This window comes from Aulonocara stuartgranti (assembly GCF_965226115.1).
Source record: "Aulonocara stuartgranti genome assembly, chromosome: 16".
NCBI lineage: Eukaryota > Metazoa > Chordata > Actinopteri > Cichliformes > Cichlidae > Aulonocara > Aulonocara stuartgranti.
In genome coordinates, this window is record NC_138952.1 from 28357323 (window position 1) to 28373566 (window position 16244).

The 16244-nt window shown below is 43.4% G+C and overlaps 1 protein-coding gene and 1 long non-coding RNA gene across 2 annotated transcripts; both read right to left on the reverse strand.

Annotated features, from left to right (window-relative positions):
• Positions 1 to 3518: 3518 nt before the first annotated feature.
• On the reverse strand, positions 3519 to 5325 carry LOC309690358. The gene is made up of 2 exons (XR_014271719.1): positions 3793 to 5325; positions 3519 to 3713 (listed from the first exon to the last, which is right to left on the reverse strand). It is a non-coding gene; the product is annotated as an uncharacterized lncRNA (long non-coding RNA).
• Positions 5326 to 13825: 8500 nt separating this feature from the next.
• LOC309690476 (trace amine-associated receptor 13c-like) lies at positions 13826 to 14921 on the reverse strand (the record flags this gene model as incomplete). The annotated part of the gene is made up of 2 exons (XM_082507504.1): positions 13826 to 14639; positions 14755 to 14921. The coding sequence occupies 2 exons, from the start codon at positions 14919 to 14921 to the stop codon at positions 13826 to 13828; spliced, it is 981 nt and encodes a 326-aa protein (XP_082363630.1).
• Between the last annotated feature and the right edge of the window lie 1323 nt (positions 14922 to 16244).

The window sequence follows — 16244 nt, forward strand, 5'->3', positions numbered from 1 at the left end:
AACCAGTGCCGCCACTCCTCCAGGGCTAGTTTTATCGCCAGCAGTTCCCGATCCCCGACATCATAGTTTCTCTCTGCAGGGGACAGACGGCGGGAGAAGAAGGCACAAGGGTGGAGCTTACCGTCCTTCCGTTGCGACAGAACCGCTCCAACCCCTGAGTCGGACGCGTCGACCTCGACCACAAATGGCTGCGTGAGGTCGGGTTGGATCAGGATGGGGGCTGAGGCGAATCGTTTCTTCAGTTCTTGGAAAGCTGCCTGAGCTTCTTTGTTCAACTGAAAAGGAAGCTTGGGAGAGGTTAGCTGGGTCAGCGGCAAGGCAACTCGGCTGAAGTCCCGAATGAACCGCCGGTAAAAGTTGGCAAACCCAAGGAAACGTTGCAGTTGGTGCCTATTAGGAGGTTCCGGCCACTCAACAACGGCTTTTACCTTCACAGGGTCCGGGCGGAGGTTTCCTTGGTCGATTATGTACCCCAGGAATGCAACGGTGGAGACGTGGAACTCACACTTTTCTCCTTTGACGAACAATCGGTTTTCGAGGAGTCGTTGCAGGACCTGTCTGACATGGGTCTCGTGCTCGGATTGGTTTCTGGAAAAGATCAGGATGTCATCTAGATAGACAAAAACAAAACGGTTAATGAAGTCTCTGAGCACGTCGTTCACCAGGGCTTGGAACACCGCAGGGGCGTTAGTGAGACCAAAGGGCATGACAAGGTACTCGAAGTGGCCGAGGTGGGTGTTGAAGGCGGTCTTCCACTCATCGCCCTCACGGATGCGAACCAGATGGTATGCGTTTCGCAAATCCAGTTTGGTGAAAACAGTAGCCCCCTGGAGGAGCTCGAAGGCCGAACTGAGGAGCGGCAGAGGGTATTTATTTTTTACTGTGATGTTGTTTAATCCGCGATAGTCAATGCATAGCCGGAGGGTTTTATCCTTCTTTTCGACAAAGAAGAAGCCTGCCGCGACTGGAGAGGTGGAGGACCGAATGAGGCCGGCAGCCAGGGATTCCGTGATGTACTTGTCCATAGCGTCTCGTTCTGGAAGTGAGATGCTATATAGCCGACTGGTGGGTAAAGGAGCTCCCGGGAGCAGTTCGATAGCGCAGTCATAGGGTCTATGCGGAGGAAGTGACTGGGCGCGGGCCTTTTGAAACACCTCAGCTAGGTCGTGATAAACAGAGGGCACATTAGTTAAATCAGCTGATTTCAATACCCCAGGAGAGGGCGTTTCAGTGCTTGGAGGCGAGGCTGCTTTAAGGCAGGTCATGTGGCAGTTCTCCCCCCACCCAGTGACACGCCCCTTTAGCCAATCTATGTGAGGGTTGTGCTGTTGTAGCCAAGGATGGCCGAGAACTAGTGGAGTGCGAGTTGCTTTAAACACCAAAAAACAGATTTCTTCAGAATGATTGCCAGAGAGGGTGAGCTCGACAGGCTCCGTCACCAGAGTGATGTCTGGAAGGCGTTGACCTGACAATGCCGTAACACGTAATGCATGAGGCAGGGGCTCCAATAGTAACCCAAGTTGCCGGGCTAACTGACAGTCAATAAAGTTTTGTTCCGCCCCAGAGTCGATTAACACCGATAGGAAGCGGCTCTTAGAGTGAATGGAAAGCGTGGCCGGTAGTGTTAAACGGGGAGGAGCTTCTTCCTGGCTCAGCTCGCCCACCAGTACTCCTACCTTGTTTGAAGTTGAGGAGACGGAGAGCAGCGGCCTCTGCCCCGGTGCCTGGGTTAAACACATTCTTAAATTTGGAGAGAAAGTCAGCGTAGGTGATGACAGGATCAGAGTTTAACACAACCTGGGCCCACTTTAGTGCACGGCCCCTCAGAAGTTGAACTAAATAAGTGATCTTCGCCCCATCGTTGCTATGAAAACGCTGCAGCTCGCGAAACGTCAGAGACACCTGAGCCAAAAATCCGGCACATTTGTCAGACTCACCCGAGAATGGTTCCGGTGTGGGTAAAGGTCCGTCAGACGGCGTACCGACCCGCGGTGAGCTACCTGACGCTACGGCGGGCGGTGCCGCCTGGGGAGCCGGGCTGGGCGGCTGGGGATTCCCTGGTTGTGCATTTCCCTCCAGCGGTATTAACTGCGCCAATGGGTCAATGCGGCGACATCCTGCCGTAGCTGCCCGAGCATTTGTTCATGGCGGGCCAGCGCGGCTTCCTGGGCGGCCAGAGCCCGGCCCACGGGGTCCTGTCCTGCTGAGTCCATAATGGCTGGATCGTTCTGCAGACTCGCCATCTAAGTAGTGCAGTAATCAGCTGGGATCAGCGGCCGGTGTGGTGATGAGCAGGTGTGTGGGCCAGCAGCGGGAGCCCGCAGTGAGCATCGCCGTGGCGAGAGAGAGAGAGAGAGTGAGAGAGAGAGGGCGAGGGCGAGAGAGCAAACAAACCACAAACATATTGCCCAATAGAGGATTGACCAGCGGGGCACAGGGACCATGACAATAATGTACTACCATAATCTAAACCCAGTCAATAAAACAGAATTTTCTTAAAGCAGACATCAGCGACCCAAAAAAGTCTGCAGCTCCAAACTCTCATGTGAACCTTTCAGTCTCCCCTCCGTTCTCTCTTCTCCTCCTGCTCATGGCAAAGCAAAACAAAGCAAAGCATTCCCCCTTCGCATCCTAACCTTGGTCCCGTCTTTGTCTCAGTGTCAGGTCACATTTCAGTCACACATTCAGTCATTCACTCAAGATATTTGCTGACAGTGGAGACTAATAATCAAATTCTCCACCCTCAGCAACATGAGCTCATTCATTTGTTTTATTTTGTTTTGTTTTTTGTTTTTGGAAAAGAGTTCTTTATTATCTTACAACCTGATCAGATCCACACAGATGGCCTTCTCCTCAGCCAGTTGTAATCTGGAAAAGGTCATCTTAAATTTGTTCTCCCAAAACTTTTACAGCGCTGTTAATTCAATCTTGCAGGCCTGCTTAGAACAAAAATGAGAAAAAGAGAGCTGATTATTAGCTCATCAAAACACAAAACATAGTCACCTGCCACGATTTCCCTAAGTGCACTGTTACAATTATAAAGGCCCATTATAGACATGTCCATGTTTAATAAAACTCCCTCTATTGAAATAAGAAAACAAGCCAAACCTAACTGACAGAATCAACCCATCAATAAAACAACAACCCCAAAAATCTTAATCAGAGAAAACTTTTGCTTACTAATCTAACAATATGTTGGCCTCAGGTTCTTCAGCATCCTGACACTCTGAGGTCAACTGACATAATTTCACCTGCTAAATACACAGAAAATCTTGTTAAAAGCCACACAGTTTTGCACAACATTAACATTAATTCCCATTAAGCCCTTTCTAAAAACATTATAACAATCGATCATCACTAAATTCTAAATTTCTTTTCCAAATCTGGAATACTGCACTTAGTCACAGACCTGACCACTTTATTTAATTATCCTGTATTTTACCATTATATATTTTACCAAGCAATTCTTCTCATTCACAGACATGTTGTCAGGCTCAGGAGGGACTCGGAGGCAGACCGTCACTTAAGTTCGTGATTTATTTACACACACAGACACCAGGTGCGAATATATACGGGTGAGGGGGCACAGGAAGAGGGTCTCCGGGGAACACAGGCACGGGAAGAAGAGGGCTAGGTACAAAATCCACTGAAGCTCAGGTAGCTCGGACTCCGGCTTTAGCTCACCAACGGCGGTCCTCAGGCTGGCGAGAATTCTAGCACAGAGAGGAAAGGCAGGTAAGTAGTGGCACGACAGAAACTCGAAAAACGGCTCAGATAGGTGATGACACTGACGAGTGTTACACAATAATCCAGCGAGGAAGCACTCTCAGCAGCCGCCTTAAGAAGTGGGTGAGATGATTGCTTGCAGGTGTCCGAGCCAGGGGCTGGAGCCGTCACGACTCCGCCCCGGTAGAGCGCAGTGCGCGGGAGGGGAGAGAGAGAGATGCAGCAAAACAAAAACACTTGTAGCCATACAGAGTCAGCCGAGAAGGCACAGGGTCATGACACATGTTTCTTTCACAGCCAGAAAGGAAGCTTCAGTTCTTTTTTTTTTTTGTCGCCACACATTCAGCTAATTTTCATACTCTCTCCTCTCATAAGAAGTTGCCTTGACAAGAGAAATGCATATTTAAAACATTACCACATAATTAAATTATTATTTTATTTTCTTTCTAGAGTAATAACTTGTTTTGCTCAATTGGCACAAAAGCACTTCTAATTCACTATTCTAAAACTACTTTACACTTCCAATCACTGGTTTATCCTTTTTCCTTTTCACAAAAATCCCTCTATTTTCATGGAACTCCCTGAGTTATTCCTCAACTTCAAACTTAAGTGTGTTAAATCTCCACCATTTAGCATTTATGTCATGTATTCGCATTCATGAATGTAAGCATGTCTTCATTGCGTGTATGTATTTGTATTCAGATTAATATTGAGTGTAAGCTGGTCTTCATTGCCTTGATGTGTTTTTATAATCAGGTTTAATTCATGCATCTTTGCACTGAGCTGTGGATTCAAACTGTCTCACTTCTGATTCTCTCCAAAAATAATTTCACATGTAACAATTTGTATATGTGTCTTTTCTATTCAATTGTTCAATTCAATAATTGTTAGTTTATTTATTTCTTTATCTCTCTCTCTCTCTTTTTTTTATTTTTTTATTTTTTACCTCTCTGTTGTGATGTTCTGGACATTTCTAAACCTCCATGAGTTCAGTCTCAATCTTCAATCCAATTTCCCACATGCTTTCACTGCATCATGTCTCGGTTCACCTCTCACTGATCCTCGTCCCTGTTCTCACAGTTTTCTGTGTGGCCTCGCAGATCAACACAGGCCCAAATCAGCTGTTTCCTCTCTCCATTCCTTCTCTCTTGATCTTTTCAGTCTTTTCTTGGAGGATATCTCCCAGCATGGCAAATATGAAACTCAGTATCCAGTACTGTCCAGTGCTTTTGCACAGTCATCCCACTGTTCAACTTCCCAGCTTGTAATTCAGAGTGCATGTTCCATCAAGTGTTTCCTTACATGCTGCTGCTGGAGTCTTCAGTGTTATAGGTCAGTTGCACTGTCTTTTTGCCTGCTGTTAATTCTTCGAGTACACGGTGTTCTGTCTGTCTTCTGTCTTCATCAGGAGACTGACTGTCCTTTAAGCTTCTTCTCAGGATGAGGACAGAATGAGAGGTGAAGCTGTCAAATCTTTAAGCCAAAGCCTGGCCTGTTTTCGTCCCAATTCTGTTAATCTATCATTTTGCCGCTGTACTCACGTTTTCAAGTTGAGAAGAGTCCACCTGTATTGACACACTAAAACATTTATTTAATATCATTTTCATTACCATTTCTTAACACTACCTAGATTTTTAACACGTCTCTCTCTCTCTCTGATTGCACACTCCACATATCAGCCAGTTTCCTTTTATGGGCATGCAAGCTTGTTCACTTCCTGCCAGACACACACACACACACACACACACACACACACTCTTCTCTTCAGTAAATTTTCATCTACAACCTAACCGAACTCTTATTTTATATTTACAGTCTATAGACCCTATGTAACTCTGCTACGTGTTAATATAAAAAGAATGGACCCTCAGTACACACACACATGCACACACTTTTTTTTTTTCTTTTTTTTTTTTGCCTGTCCCGTTTGGCTCTTTTGCCATCAGAATTGTTGTCTAAAGGCAAAGAAAGATGCCCAACGGATTTACTTTACCAAATTGACCATCCCAGCCTTGCCATAATGGTCCATTTGATTCACCTTTTATTGTTTATTTTATTTTCACTTACTGAACATGGGACAGACTTGACTGGGGGAAAGAAGGGGAGAAAGAAAGAGGGAAAGAGAAACAGCTGAGAAGAGGGACGGGGGAGAAGGGCAAAAACCAAAAACCAACAGAATGAGCAGAAAAAGAAAAAAAAGAAGAAAAACAGAAAAAAAATGCATATATCAATCACCTGGGTCACCTGCTGAGAAAGAAAAAAGAAAACAAGCAGAACAGAACAAGAGTAATAGAATAAACAACATCACAATGATATATGGGAATATGACAGTAAATACTAAATATTAAACATTATTGTGCAGCACATAAGATCAACAGAACACAGTGTGCTTTGAGGTAGGAGCCAAAAAGGGTGTAGTTTGTGGGTGTGATCACCCGTGTGTACACCTGTGAGCATGGACGCGCTTGTTTTTTTTAAAAGGTTCCTTCATGTAATGATCTGCTAGAGGGTGTGGGGGGGCCACAGCCCCGTCCTCCAGGGCATGAAGCAGGTATGGAGGAGATCAAAACTCCAGACATCCAGAGGCCCCCAGAACACAAGAGACCAAGGAAGACCAACAGAGGGGCAGCCGCGCCACTGTCCCAGAAAGAGCTGAGGAGAGTCCCAGATGAGGGCTCACTCAGCAGCCGCGGAGCAGAAGCCAGGGGGAGTTGCAGTGACGCGCCCGTGAGCTCCGCCGGCAGCCAGCCGTGCCTGAGTGACCGAGCCCCAGGCCGAGAGGCCGGGGGCACCCCACCTCCGAAGTGGCCCGAGTGAGCCCCAGGCTCCAGGCCCCGATAAGCGGCCGCCAAGGAGTGAGCCGGTGTATACCTGGACGCCCATCCCCGGACACAAAGAACCACCAACGCACCGACATCTGAGGGAGTCCGCCACTGGCAGGGGAAGTGGTGGTAGGGGGAGATAGGCCTCCATACCTTGGAGGGCCTAAGATGTCCCCAGAGAGGTGGCGCCTGACACCCAACCTGACATATAGACACAGAAATACAGGCACACACAGATACAAACATCCATTCCCACCCTCATGCTCTCATATACACTTACTCCACACTCAACCGACGTGGAGACAGACATAAAGAGACGCTGTACACACGATCACACTCCCCAAGCGTACTCTACAAACCGGGTCTAGGTACCCTTGCCCCTGGAGGGGGGGGAACTGCACCCAGACCCAGGTGGTGTTACCCTTTTCCCTGCGGTGGGGGGAGGCAGACCGCCCCGACTCCGCAGCAGCAGGGAGGCCCCACACTCCAGACCGCAGTCGGACGGCCAACTCCTCCTCCTAGCCCCCCCGCTCCAGCAGGTCGCAGAGAATGGGGGTGAGAGAAGACTCCAAACCTCCCTCCACCCGCTCATTGTAATGTTGATGCATGTGTGTTCTAAGGTGCATTTAAAACCCAGGAGGGCATGGAGCTACCTGCCAGAGAGCAGCAGGTAAGCGCATGGTCCCTCCTGCTGGCCCTCAATGTCTACGTGTATTTAACATTGAGAGGTGGGCAACGACGCCAGGGGTGGGGTGTGCACCCTGATGGTACTTTGGATTCCGTGTACACATGCACACACTTAAATATACTCAGCTCTTTGCATTTGCAAGCATTCACATCAAAATCTTCAATGTGCTTATCAGAGCTCTTTTGGCACAAATCCTGAGGACAATTAACAGTTTTTCCACACATATCACCATTCTTTCAGCTCAGTTTTGTAGCATCATTCACACAATACTTTCATCAGCATTTTGCACACTTCCCTGAGCTTCCTTAAAAGATAATCGTCTCACACACACACACACATACCACACCCTTTTCTCTCAAAACAATGTGCACCTTTAATCATTCATCCAAATAACAATTTTACACTTCATTTATACATTCACACATTTATAAAGACACCGACTGCCAAGATAAATAATTTTCCTTTCCAAATCACAACTTCACATCATCTTCCTTTAGTACTAGTCATCCTACCATTTTGACTTAATTTAAAAGCCTCTAAGCCCAGGTTTGCCCACCTTGCTGGTCAATACACCCTTCTCTGTCCGGGACAAAGGGGCCAGATTTCTGAGTCCTATGTTAATTTAAAAGCGCTCCCCGCAGCTTGACCAATAACTCCACTTAACTAGTGTCCAGTATTTAACTGCGGCCTGAAGCTTTACTTAAAGTTTTACCGGTCAATCCACGTTGAAGTGGTCACGCCTGAAGCCCCGCTTCTTCAACCAAACAGCGCACTAAAGTGGTCCCTGACCACTGACAATTAACCAAGGTCCCAAGTCTTGGCAGTGTGGTCAACTGAGAGGGGAGGTTCTCACCTCTGAACTTGTGTGCACTCCTGGGGGTCACACCGCCGTCCTAGATTAATTTAAATAACTTTAAAAACATTACTGGGGACTCTAACACCCAGTTTACTGATGTCCAGGCCCAGCCTTCTGACCAAAAGGGACTCCTACCCTGAAACCAATGTCCAATTACCTACTCTCTAATCTCTTTTCACTTGGCTGAAAAGATTACACTCAACACATCAACTTTAAACTTTACTTTATCATTAACAACAATAAGCTTTTATCAAATATTCCTAGACTTTACTTTACTTCACTCAAAATTACCATGGACATGTCACCCGAAATCTACTTAACAGATTTTATAATTGACTTTAATTTCGCCACTACTGAGCCAATTTGACGGTGACGATCATCAACTCGGTGAACAGATAATTTAGATTTCATCCAATATGCACAATTTTGCTTTTACTTTGAACAGGCTTGTGCCTACCTTTAAATCTTTTTAGACCGGTCTGTTGTCCGCCTCATATCAGATTGTACCTTAAGCTCCGAATTAGTCCTCTCAGCCGCAAAAGAATCCGGGTCACTGCACCAATTATTAAATTCAGTTCTTTGCATTCTTTTGGTGGCAAAGAAAAACATGGCTCAAAGTGGTCTAACTCAAAAAATGATCTTTAATTTTACATTTCCAAAAAAGGAGACTGAGCACACACAGCTCTGAAGCAGCAGCAGCAGCCTGCCTGATGTACATATGTACTTCCTCTAGACGTCACGCACACTTTAAGTTTCGATCCAACACTTAGTTTCACTTTCTTTCTGCACCTCATATGCTCTGCAAAAGCATGCAGTTTCCTGTCAGTACGTTTTGGCTCAGACTCTAGTCAGAGCTGGCCCTTTTAGACTACATTAAAAACAAGTAACAATATGCACTAAATAAGCACTAACAATATATTAATTTCGTGACAGCGTGAGGGAGGGAGAAAAAGGAAAGTGAAAAGTACAGGTGCTACCGAGCAGAAATGGGAGATGGAAGCATGTAAATATAAAAATAACCACTGCAGCCAAAAAGAGTGCCTGACGAGCCCAGTAAGCTATTAAGACTCGACTTTACACTGTGTTCGTGTTTTCCTGCGAAACAAAAAAGTTCTGCTGTAGCAGCCTTTCAAAGCCTCTTTCTGTCTCTCGCTTGCAACGTAGACAGTAAAGCTAGTTCCCGGCTACGAGCCCGACACGGAACCCAAAGTAATAGCCAGAGGTCTCCTTACCACGGTTCGGAGCCGCGGACCTGGCCGAGGTAAGAAGAGAGTGCAAACATGTTGAGGCCTGTGTTAGTTCAGTGAGAGATTTATTTGGAAAGAAAACAATTTTCACTTGCAGTCGAAAACTAATGTGTACACTTATGCCTGCATTTTTATTTTGTTAAATACAAACAAAATTGTAGCAAAAGTGCTGCCACGTGTCTGGCCAGAAAGAGCTGTTTATTTGGTAGTTCAATGAAACTACTGTACTATACTGTACTATACTGCTGAGTGACTGTCTTCTGGTCAAATACATTTCATTGCAATGTTGACCCTGCGCTAACTTGCGTATGACAAATGAAACTGAAACTGAAAGGCTTCAGATAGTTAAGAGTGAGAAAAAAATTGCATTCATGTTTGCAATTTTGTCTTGTTACACAATATTTGGAATTAAATTTTTTTTAAAAAACCCACTACGTTTTAAGAAATATTAGTGGGTGTTTTCGTTTTTGTTTTTTTGTACTACTTGGACACTAAAGTGGCCCTCCAATGAGATGACGGTGCCAGAAGTGGCCCGCGGCTCATTTGAGTTTGAGACCCCTGGTATACTGTGTAGACCACTGTACTGATAGTAAAGCTCTTGAATCTTTAATCTTATAAGCATCAGGGTTTCTGGAGCTCTGGCATTAGGCTTTTCACTCTGCCTCACATTTTGACTCCAAACCAACTCTGACATCACTGACTGTGAGGTGGGGGCAATAAATCCAGCTGTGGCTGTCAAGCCTATAGTGTTATTTTACCCTAAAAAACTTTTTTTGCTATTTGACATTGTTCTCAAGCTCTCATTATGTCAAGCTTATCTGAGAAGCTTATCTAGTTTTAGCTATCGTCTTTTTATCTTGGTTCTAAAATGTAGTTTGTGGTTCTTTGTAAAGCTGTTCTGGTTTTTTATTCTTTGTATATTGTTGTTATTTTAGTTTTTATGTATTTCCCTTTCCATTTCTGCTGACAGTGTCAGCCAGATCATGACTATGAACCCTGTGTGAAGCAGTTGTTTCTCCCACTCTATAATACACAAATGGTACATTAAGGACAATAACCACCTGGCGAAATTCTATTTTAATTAGACCCTAAATAGAACTTTTTTTTCTCATGCCAAAAGCACCGCTGGATCTCTGATATTCCAAAATAATCCCCCTGTAGTCATTTTTTACTGTTAATGCCATTGTTTTAGTTTTAGCCTTTATCTAAGCTGAAGTCTTTCAATGTCTTGAGGACCATCAAAATGTATATGAATGTGGTTGGTGTGATGGAAAATTTGTCTTTCCAGTCATCTAACCTCTGTCAATTATTGGTATGTAATTTGAACTGTCTTGTACAAAAATGTATTTGCAAAGATGGGAAAACAACTGACTCTAAGTTGTGTTGATGGCCACAGCACAGTTCATGATCAGGCTGGTGCTCACATGATGTTGAGAATTTAACTCCCAACTGCTGAACAGACAAAGATTGTATCCACACAAAGGGTATAAAGGAACTGCTATGATTGTGCTTTTTGCTGAAACCCTACTTGGTTCAAGTATGTGGATGACACCTGGGTGAAAATCAAATCTGGACATATCAAGGGATGAACCAACACATCAAGTTCACCAGAGAGGATAAGAAAAATTACAGGTTAGGCTTCTTAGACTGTGAGACTTTCATCAGTAATGGGGGACAGTTAAAAGTCAATGTGTACCCTAAACCAATACATACGGATCAGTTTTTAAGGTTTGACTCTCAGAGTAAACACCATCACCAGACATACAGTGGCCAGCAGAAGAACGTCATATCATGGAGGCCCTGAGTAAATGTGGTTATCCCAGTGAGACATTTGTCAAAGCTGGGAAGGCACCTAAAGAAAGCTCCAGGCGATCCAGGAGAGAAAGACAACTGCTGTCTAAGCGAAAACCCTTAGTGATCCTTTATGTGTCAGGATTATCGAAACAGTTGAGAAACATTATCTCTAAACACCGCGTCTCTGTGGCTTTTAAACCTCAACACAAGCTGTGCCAAAAAGTGGTGCACCCCAAGGTTCGAATCCCCTGACACGAACAGAGTAATACAGTGTACGCTGTCAAGAGCCAAGAGGATCGCCATGATTTATACATTGTGAAAACCAAACAACCGCTGCCTAAGTGGATTGTACAACAGGAGAGATAGACAGTGGACACTCTTTCAATGATGAGGATGTACACATCCTGAACAGGAAGAAAGTGAGGAGTCAAGGAGGCCATATACATGAAAAAGGAAAAGACCTTCTTTGAATTGAGGTGGACAGATCTTGTAATGCTGTGATTGCAACCATTCCCCAACTCTCTGAGAATAGTACTCATGGCCATTGTCACTGATCAGTGATGAATGATCAATATCATTGTCTTTGATCTGTGGTTGTTGGGGCGACCGTGGCTCAGGGGGTTGGGAAGCGTATCTGTAACCGGAAGGTTGCCGGTTCGATCCCTGGGCTCTCTGTCCTGGTCATTGTGTCCTTGGGCAAGACACTTCACCTACCACCTACTGGTGTTGGCCAGAGGGGCCGATGGCGCGATATGGCAGCCTCGCTTCTGTCAGTCTGCCCCAGGGCAGCTGTGGCTACAACCGTAGCTTGCCTCCACCAGTGCGTGAATGCGAGAGTGAATGAATAGTGGCATTGTAAAGCACTTTGGGTGCCTTGAAAAGCGCTATATAAATCCAATCCATTATTATTATTATTATTATTATTAATGGTCATAACAATTACCATATTAATGATGAAGAAACGGACCTCACAGCTAGTTTTTTGCCAGTGGCGCTAGATTGAGTTATTATGCAAAATGTACTTTTTATAAGAATGGGGAAACGTGCAGTCAGCTGAGACTGAAGAAGTCATTTGGATGAGTGACGAAATGTTTCTCTCACTGAAAATACTACGTCCAGACGAACAGAATCAGCATTTTGGGATTTTCTTACCTGGATGATTGAGCATGCATTAATACATTATTACACAATGTAATAAAATTGTTGTGTAACGCTTCTCAAAGTTTTAGCTATAAAACATCTTGTTTAATTTGCATTTATTTATACCTTATTTTGCTGGAATAGGCAGCCAGTCTGTCTATGATGACATCATACACACTGTGTGAGGAGTTGTCGTTATAGGAGTATAATTATACAAATATTGGTGTCGGGACAACAAACACCTAACAAAACTATGACCACTAAGCCCTAAACAGTCTTTTCAATGGCAAAAATGTATTTTTAAAACACAGCTATTGTTACATTTCTTACATTACATTTTATTATTGTTGTATATAGATAATTATATAAAATGAGTAATAAAAGCTTAAGCCTGCTTATACATCTGTCTTATTTTCATTACTTGTCATTTCCAGTTAATCTTAACATAATTTTGGAAAACCTTTAAATTTGGATAGAAAGTTATTTTTATGGAATGACCTATTTCTGTAGGCCCCTTTAAAAATAAAATACATGGTAATATGGTACTTATGAAACCAGTATAACAGTGGTAAATGATAATAGCAACAGACAGAGAGACAATACTAAAGTTAACATTTGTCCCGATTCGTGATTGAGGTGAGAGACAAACGACCACAAGTCCAAGTGCGTCAAAACAATGATTTTATGTGGAGGAAATACACCATCACAATCCTCAGCATGAATCCCCCGAAGAAAGCTTACTCAGAATGTTTTATGTATTATTATGCCCCTTCATGTGTCAAAGCAGATACATAACATGCATAAACTACAATAACCACAACCTTTGACACATTCAAAAAGAGCATTTTCTCCGTCTTGACGCCAGGTGCTTCCTGTTGATCTTCTTACTCTCGCTTATCTCTGGAACATCAGAACCACATCCTACAAAAAACTGTCACTTATGCAGGCACAAAATGCAGTTACAAGCAAAATATGAGTCTATATACTATGTGTGTGTGTGCAGGCAAACTGTGTGTGTCTCGCACTGAGGTCGAGACACCTCAGTGCACTCTGTCTCATGTCTCACCTCGCCAACTAAAGCTTATAACCTCTTACTAGACAGAAAGCCAACTCCTCTGTAACTGAAACTATATGTGTAATATATTGAATAAATGTTTTAATCAAATGCCGCTACTCAAAGCTTAATAAAAAGGATATAAACGAATAAAAAGGATATGAATGAATAAACATGATATTAAAATGATATAATCCCCACACATTCTTTAATCACACTGAGCCAAAAGCTGGATAAAGTCTATGTAAAAAGTATTAGTACCTTTAAAAAAGTACTTCATGAAATTTTACTGGCAATTTCCTTCTCGGAAGTGGCATATAATATAAATAATCAAATAAAAATAAGAAATAATAAAATACATTGCCGCAACACTATCATACTTTAATGACATTTTCTATATTTCCTCATTTGTGACAAGGTCAAAATTTTCATTTTCAGATTTCTGAATTTATTGATTTATTGATTTCAATTGTTAGTAGAGTGGATTTCCTTATCTTTTTAAAACATGTTTGCTTCACTAGTGTCATGCTTAAAAATCTGCAGAGTGATAATAAGTTTAACAGCATTTCTAAACCAAGAGTAAAAAAGGGCATACATCAGTGGGTTTAGACACGAGTTAATGTAAAACACAATGATCAGAAAAAATGTAGATGAGTCATTGATCACATTTACTTCAATAAGAGAGTAACAGTAAAACGGAAGGTAACATGCGAGAAACACAACTACAAGAACTCCAAGGTTCCTGGCTGCTTTCAGTTCAGATTTGTTTGCTTGATTGCTTGAACGCTGAAGTGTGACAGCTGTAACATGAGAGCGCATGGAACGAGCTTGAGACACAGCCACCACAAACACTCTCATATAAAGAACTATGATAACAGATACTGGAAAAATAAAAGATAACACAAGATCAATAAACCGTGCAATATCATTAATGACAAACACACACTCTCCATAACAGGAATTATACCTGGCCGGCTTAATTAGAACATCCTTTGTTAAAAGACTGCCGTAGAAGGTTGAACAAAACCAACACAAACAAACACAGAGTTTGACTCTTGCCACGGTAATTCTGGTGGGGTAATGAAGAGGGTGACAAATAGCTACATAGCGGTCAACTGAAATGAGAACTATGTTCCAAGTTGAAGCACAGAAAAGACCGGCTGTCAGATAAGTATAAACAGAACACATAAGATCACCAAGTACCCAGCAGGCCGTGTTTCTAATTATTTCTAGTGGCAGCATAAGGAGACCAGTGAGAAAGTCTGAGACAGCCAGAGAAAGGAGGAGGATGTTAGTGGGTGTGTGAAGCTGCCTAAGGAGAGAGAAAAAAAGAATATATTACACATTAATAATGTAAAAATGTCTTCACTAATTCCATTGGTTTTTAAGACTTAAACTACAATTTCAGCTGAGAAGTTAATTTCTGCCTGAAGTAAGAGACTGAGATGATGACGAGAAGGTTTAGAGCAGCAGTGAGCAGAGAGATGCAGCACAGCACAGTGTTCAGCAGCACAGCTTTGGACCAGTGAAATGTTGGCTTCCTGCAGGAGCTGTTGAGGAGTTGTGGAAAACAAAGCTCGGCTTCTTTCTGCATCTCCAAAATCATACAGCTGCAGCTCTCTGATCAGAGCTTCTTGTCACATAGGGGATTTATCTCGCCACACCTCCACACCCCCTTCACCTCTCCTTCTTCTCTTCCCTACCAACAGAACCTCATACACAATCAACAGATTGTGGTTCTGTTTTATTGTGTCCTCCAGCAACGTACTGATCACTTTCAGTCGTCAAGAACTGAATGACAGTGGCCTCAGCCTGAACGCACACTTTACAGCATCCCACCCGAGACTGCAAGATGATCAAGCACTCTGTGGGTTATTTTTGGGCACAGGAAGCAATGCAGATGATAAAAGAAACACTGCAAAATCTCCAGTGTTAAATTGACACTAGAAAGTGTCTATAGTTGTCCACTCTTTTGAGTGTTAAATTAACACTTTTGACAGTATTAGATTTCTAATAGTAACCTAGTCAGTATTAAAGATTAACAATGACTAACATTAGCAGTGTGTTTTTTCTAACACTGAAATGTTACCAGCATTTTTAGTTATTTTCCAGTGATAGAAAATCAGCACTACTCAGTGTTAGTCATTGTTAATCTTTAACACTGACTAGGTTACTGTTAGAAATCTAACACTGTCAAAAGCATTAATTTAACACTCAGGAGAGTGGACACATAGACACTTTCTAGTGTCAATTTAACACTGGAGATTTTGCAGTGTGGGCTGCAACCAACTCTCTCTTATCCATGTGCATATGCTGACCATCAACATAAACCTGACCAGCAACGGGCTTTAAAGAAGCTTTACTGAAGCCTTTGACAAAGCAAGGGCAGCTGTCGAGCAGGACCACTATGACAGTGTGATTGAGGTTCAGGGCTTTAGCAGCAAGGACCTGTTTAGTGAGGAGTTGTAATACTGTAGTGGCAAAGATGAACAGCTGGAGGCAAGAGACGAGGCAGGATGCTATGGTGTGGAGTCCAGAGCAGTTGTTGGGGGAGGATGAAGTGTGAAATCAGGTTCATTCGCCTGGGATTCTTGAAGGCTACTGATCTAATCCACCCATTCACAGCCTCACTGTGGTCCAGATACATGTCAGTAAGAATCTCATGGAAATAAAGAATTATTTCTCAAAGAGCTTATACTCCTCTTCCAGGCTGACATCGTTATGTGGTTGTGGGGCGGTTGTCACCACCCATCTTGAGGAGTTTGCCCCCTCACATATACTAATGTGCCACAAACATGACTTTAATATCACCAATCATTCCCATTTTATTACGGTGTATCCATATAAATGGCCCACCCTGTACTATGACCATATGTAGATGAATGTGGCGGTCTGTGGCGTGGGGAGGCAGACACAC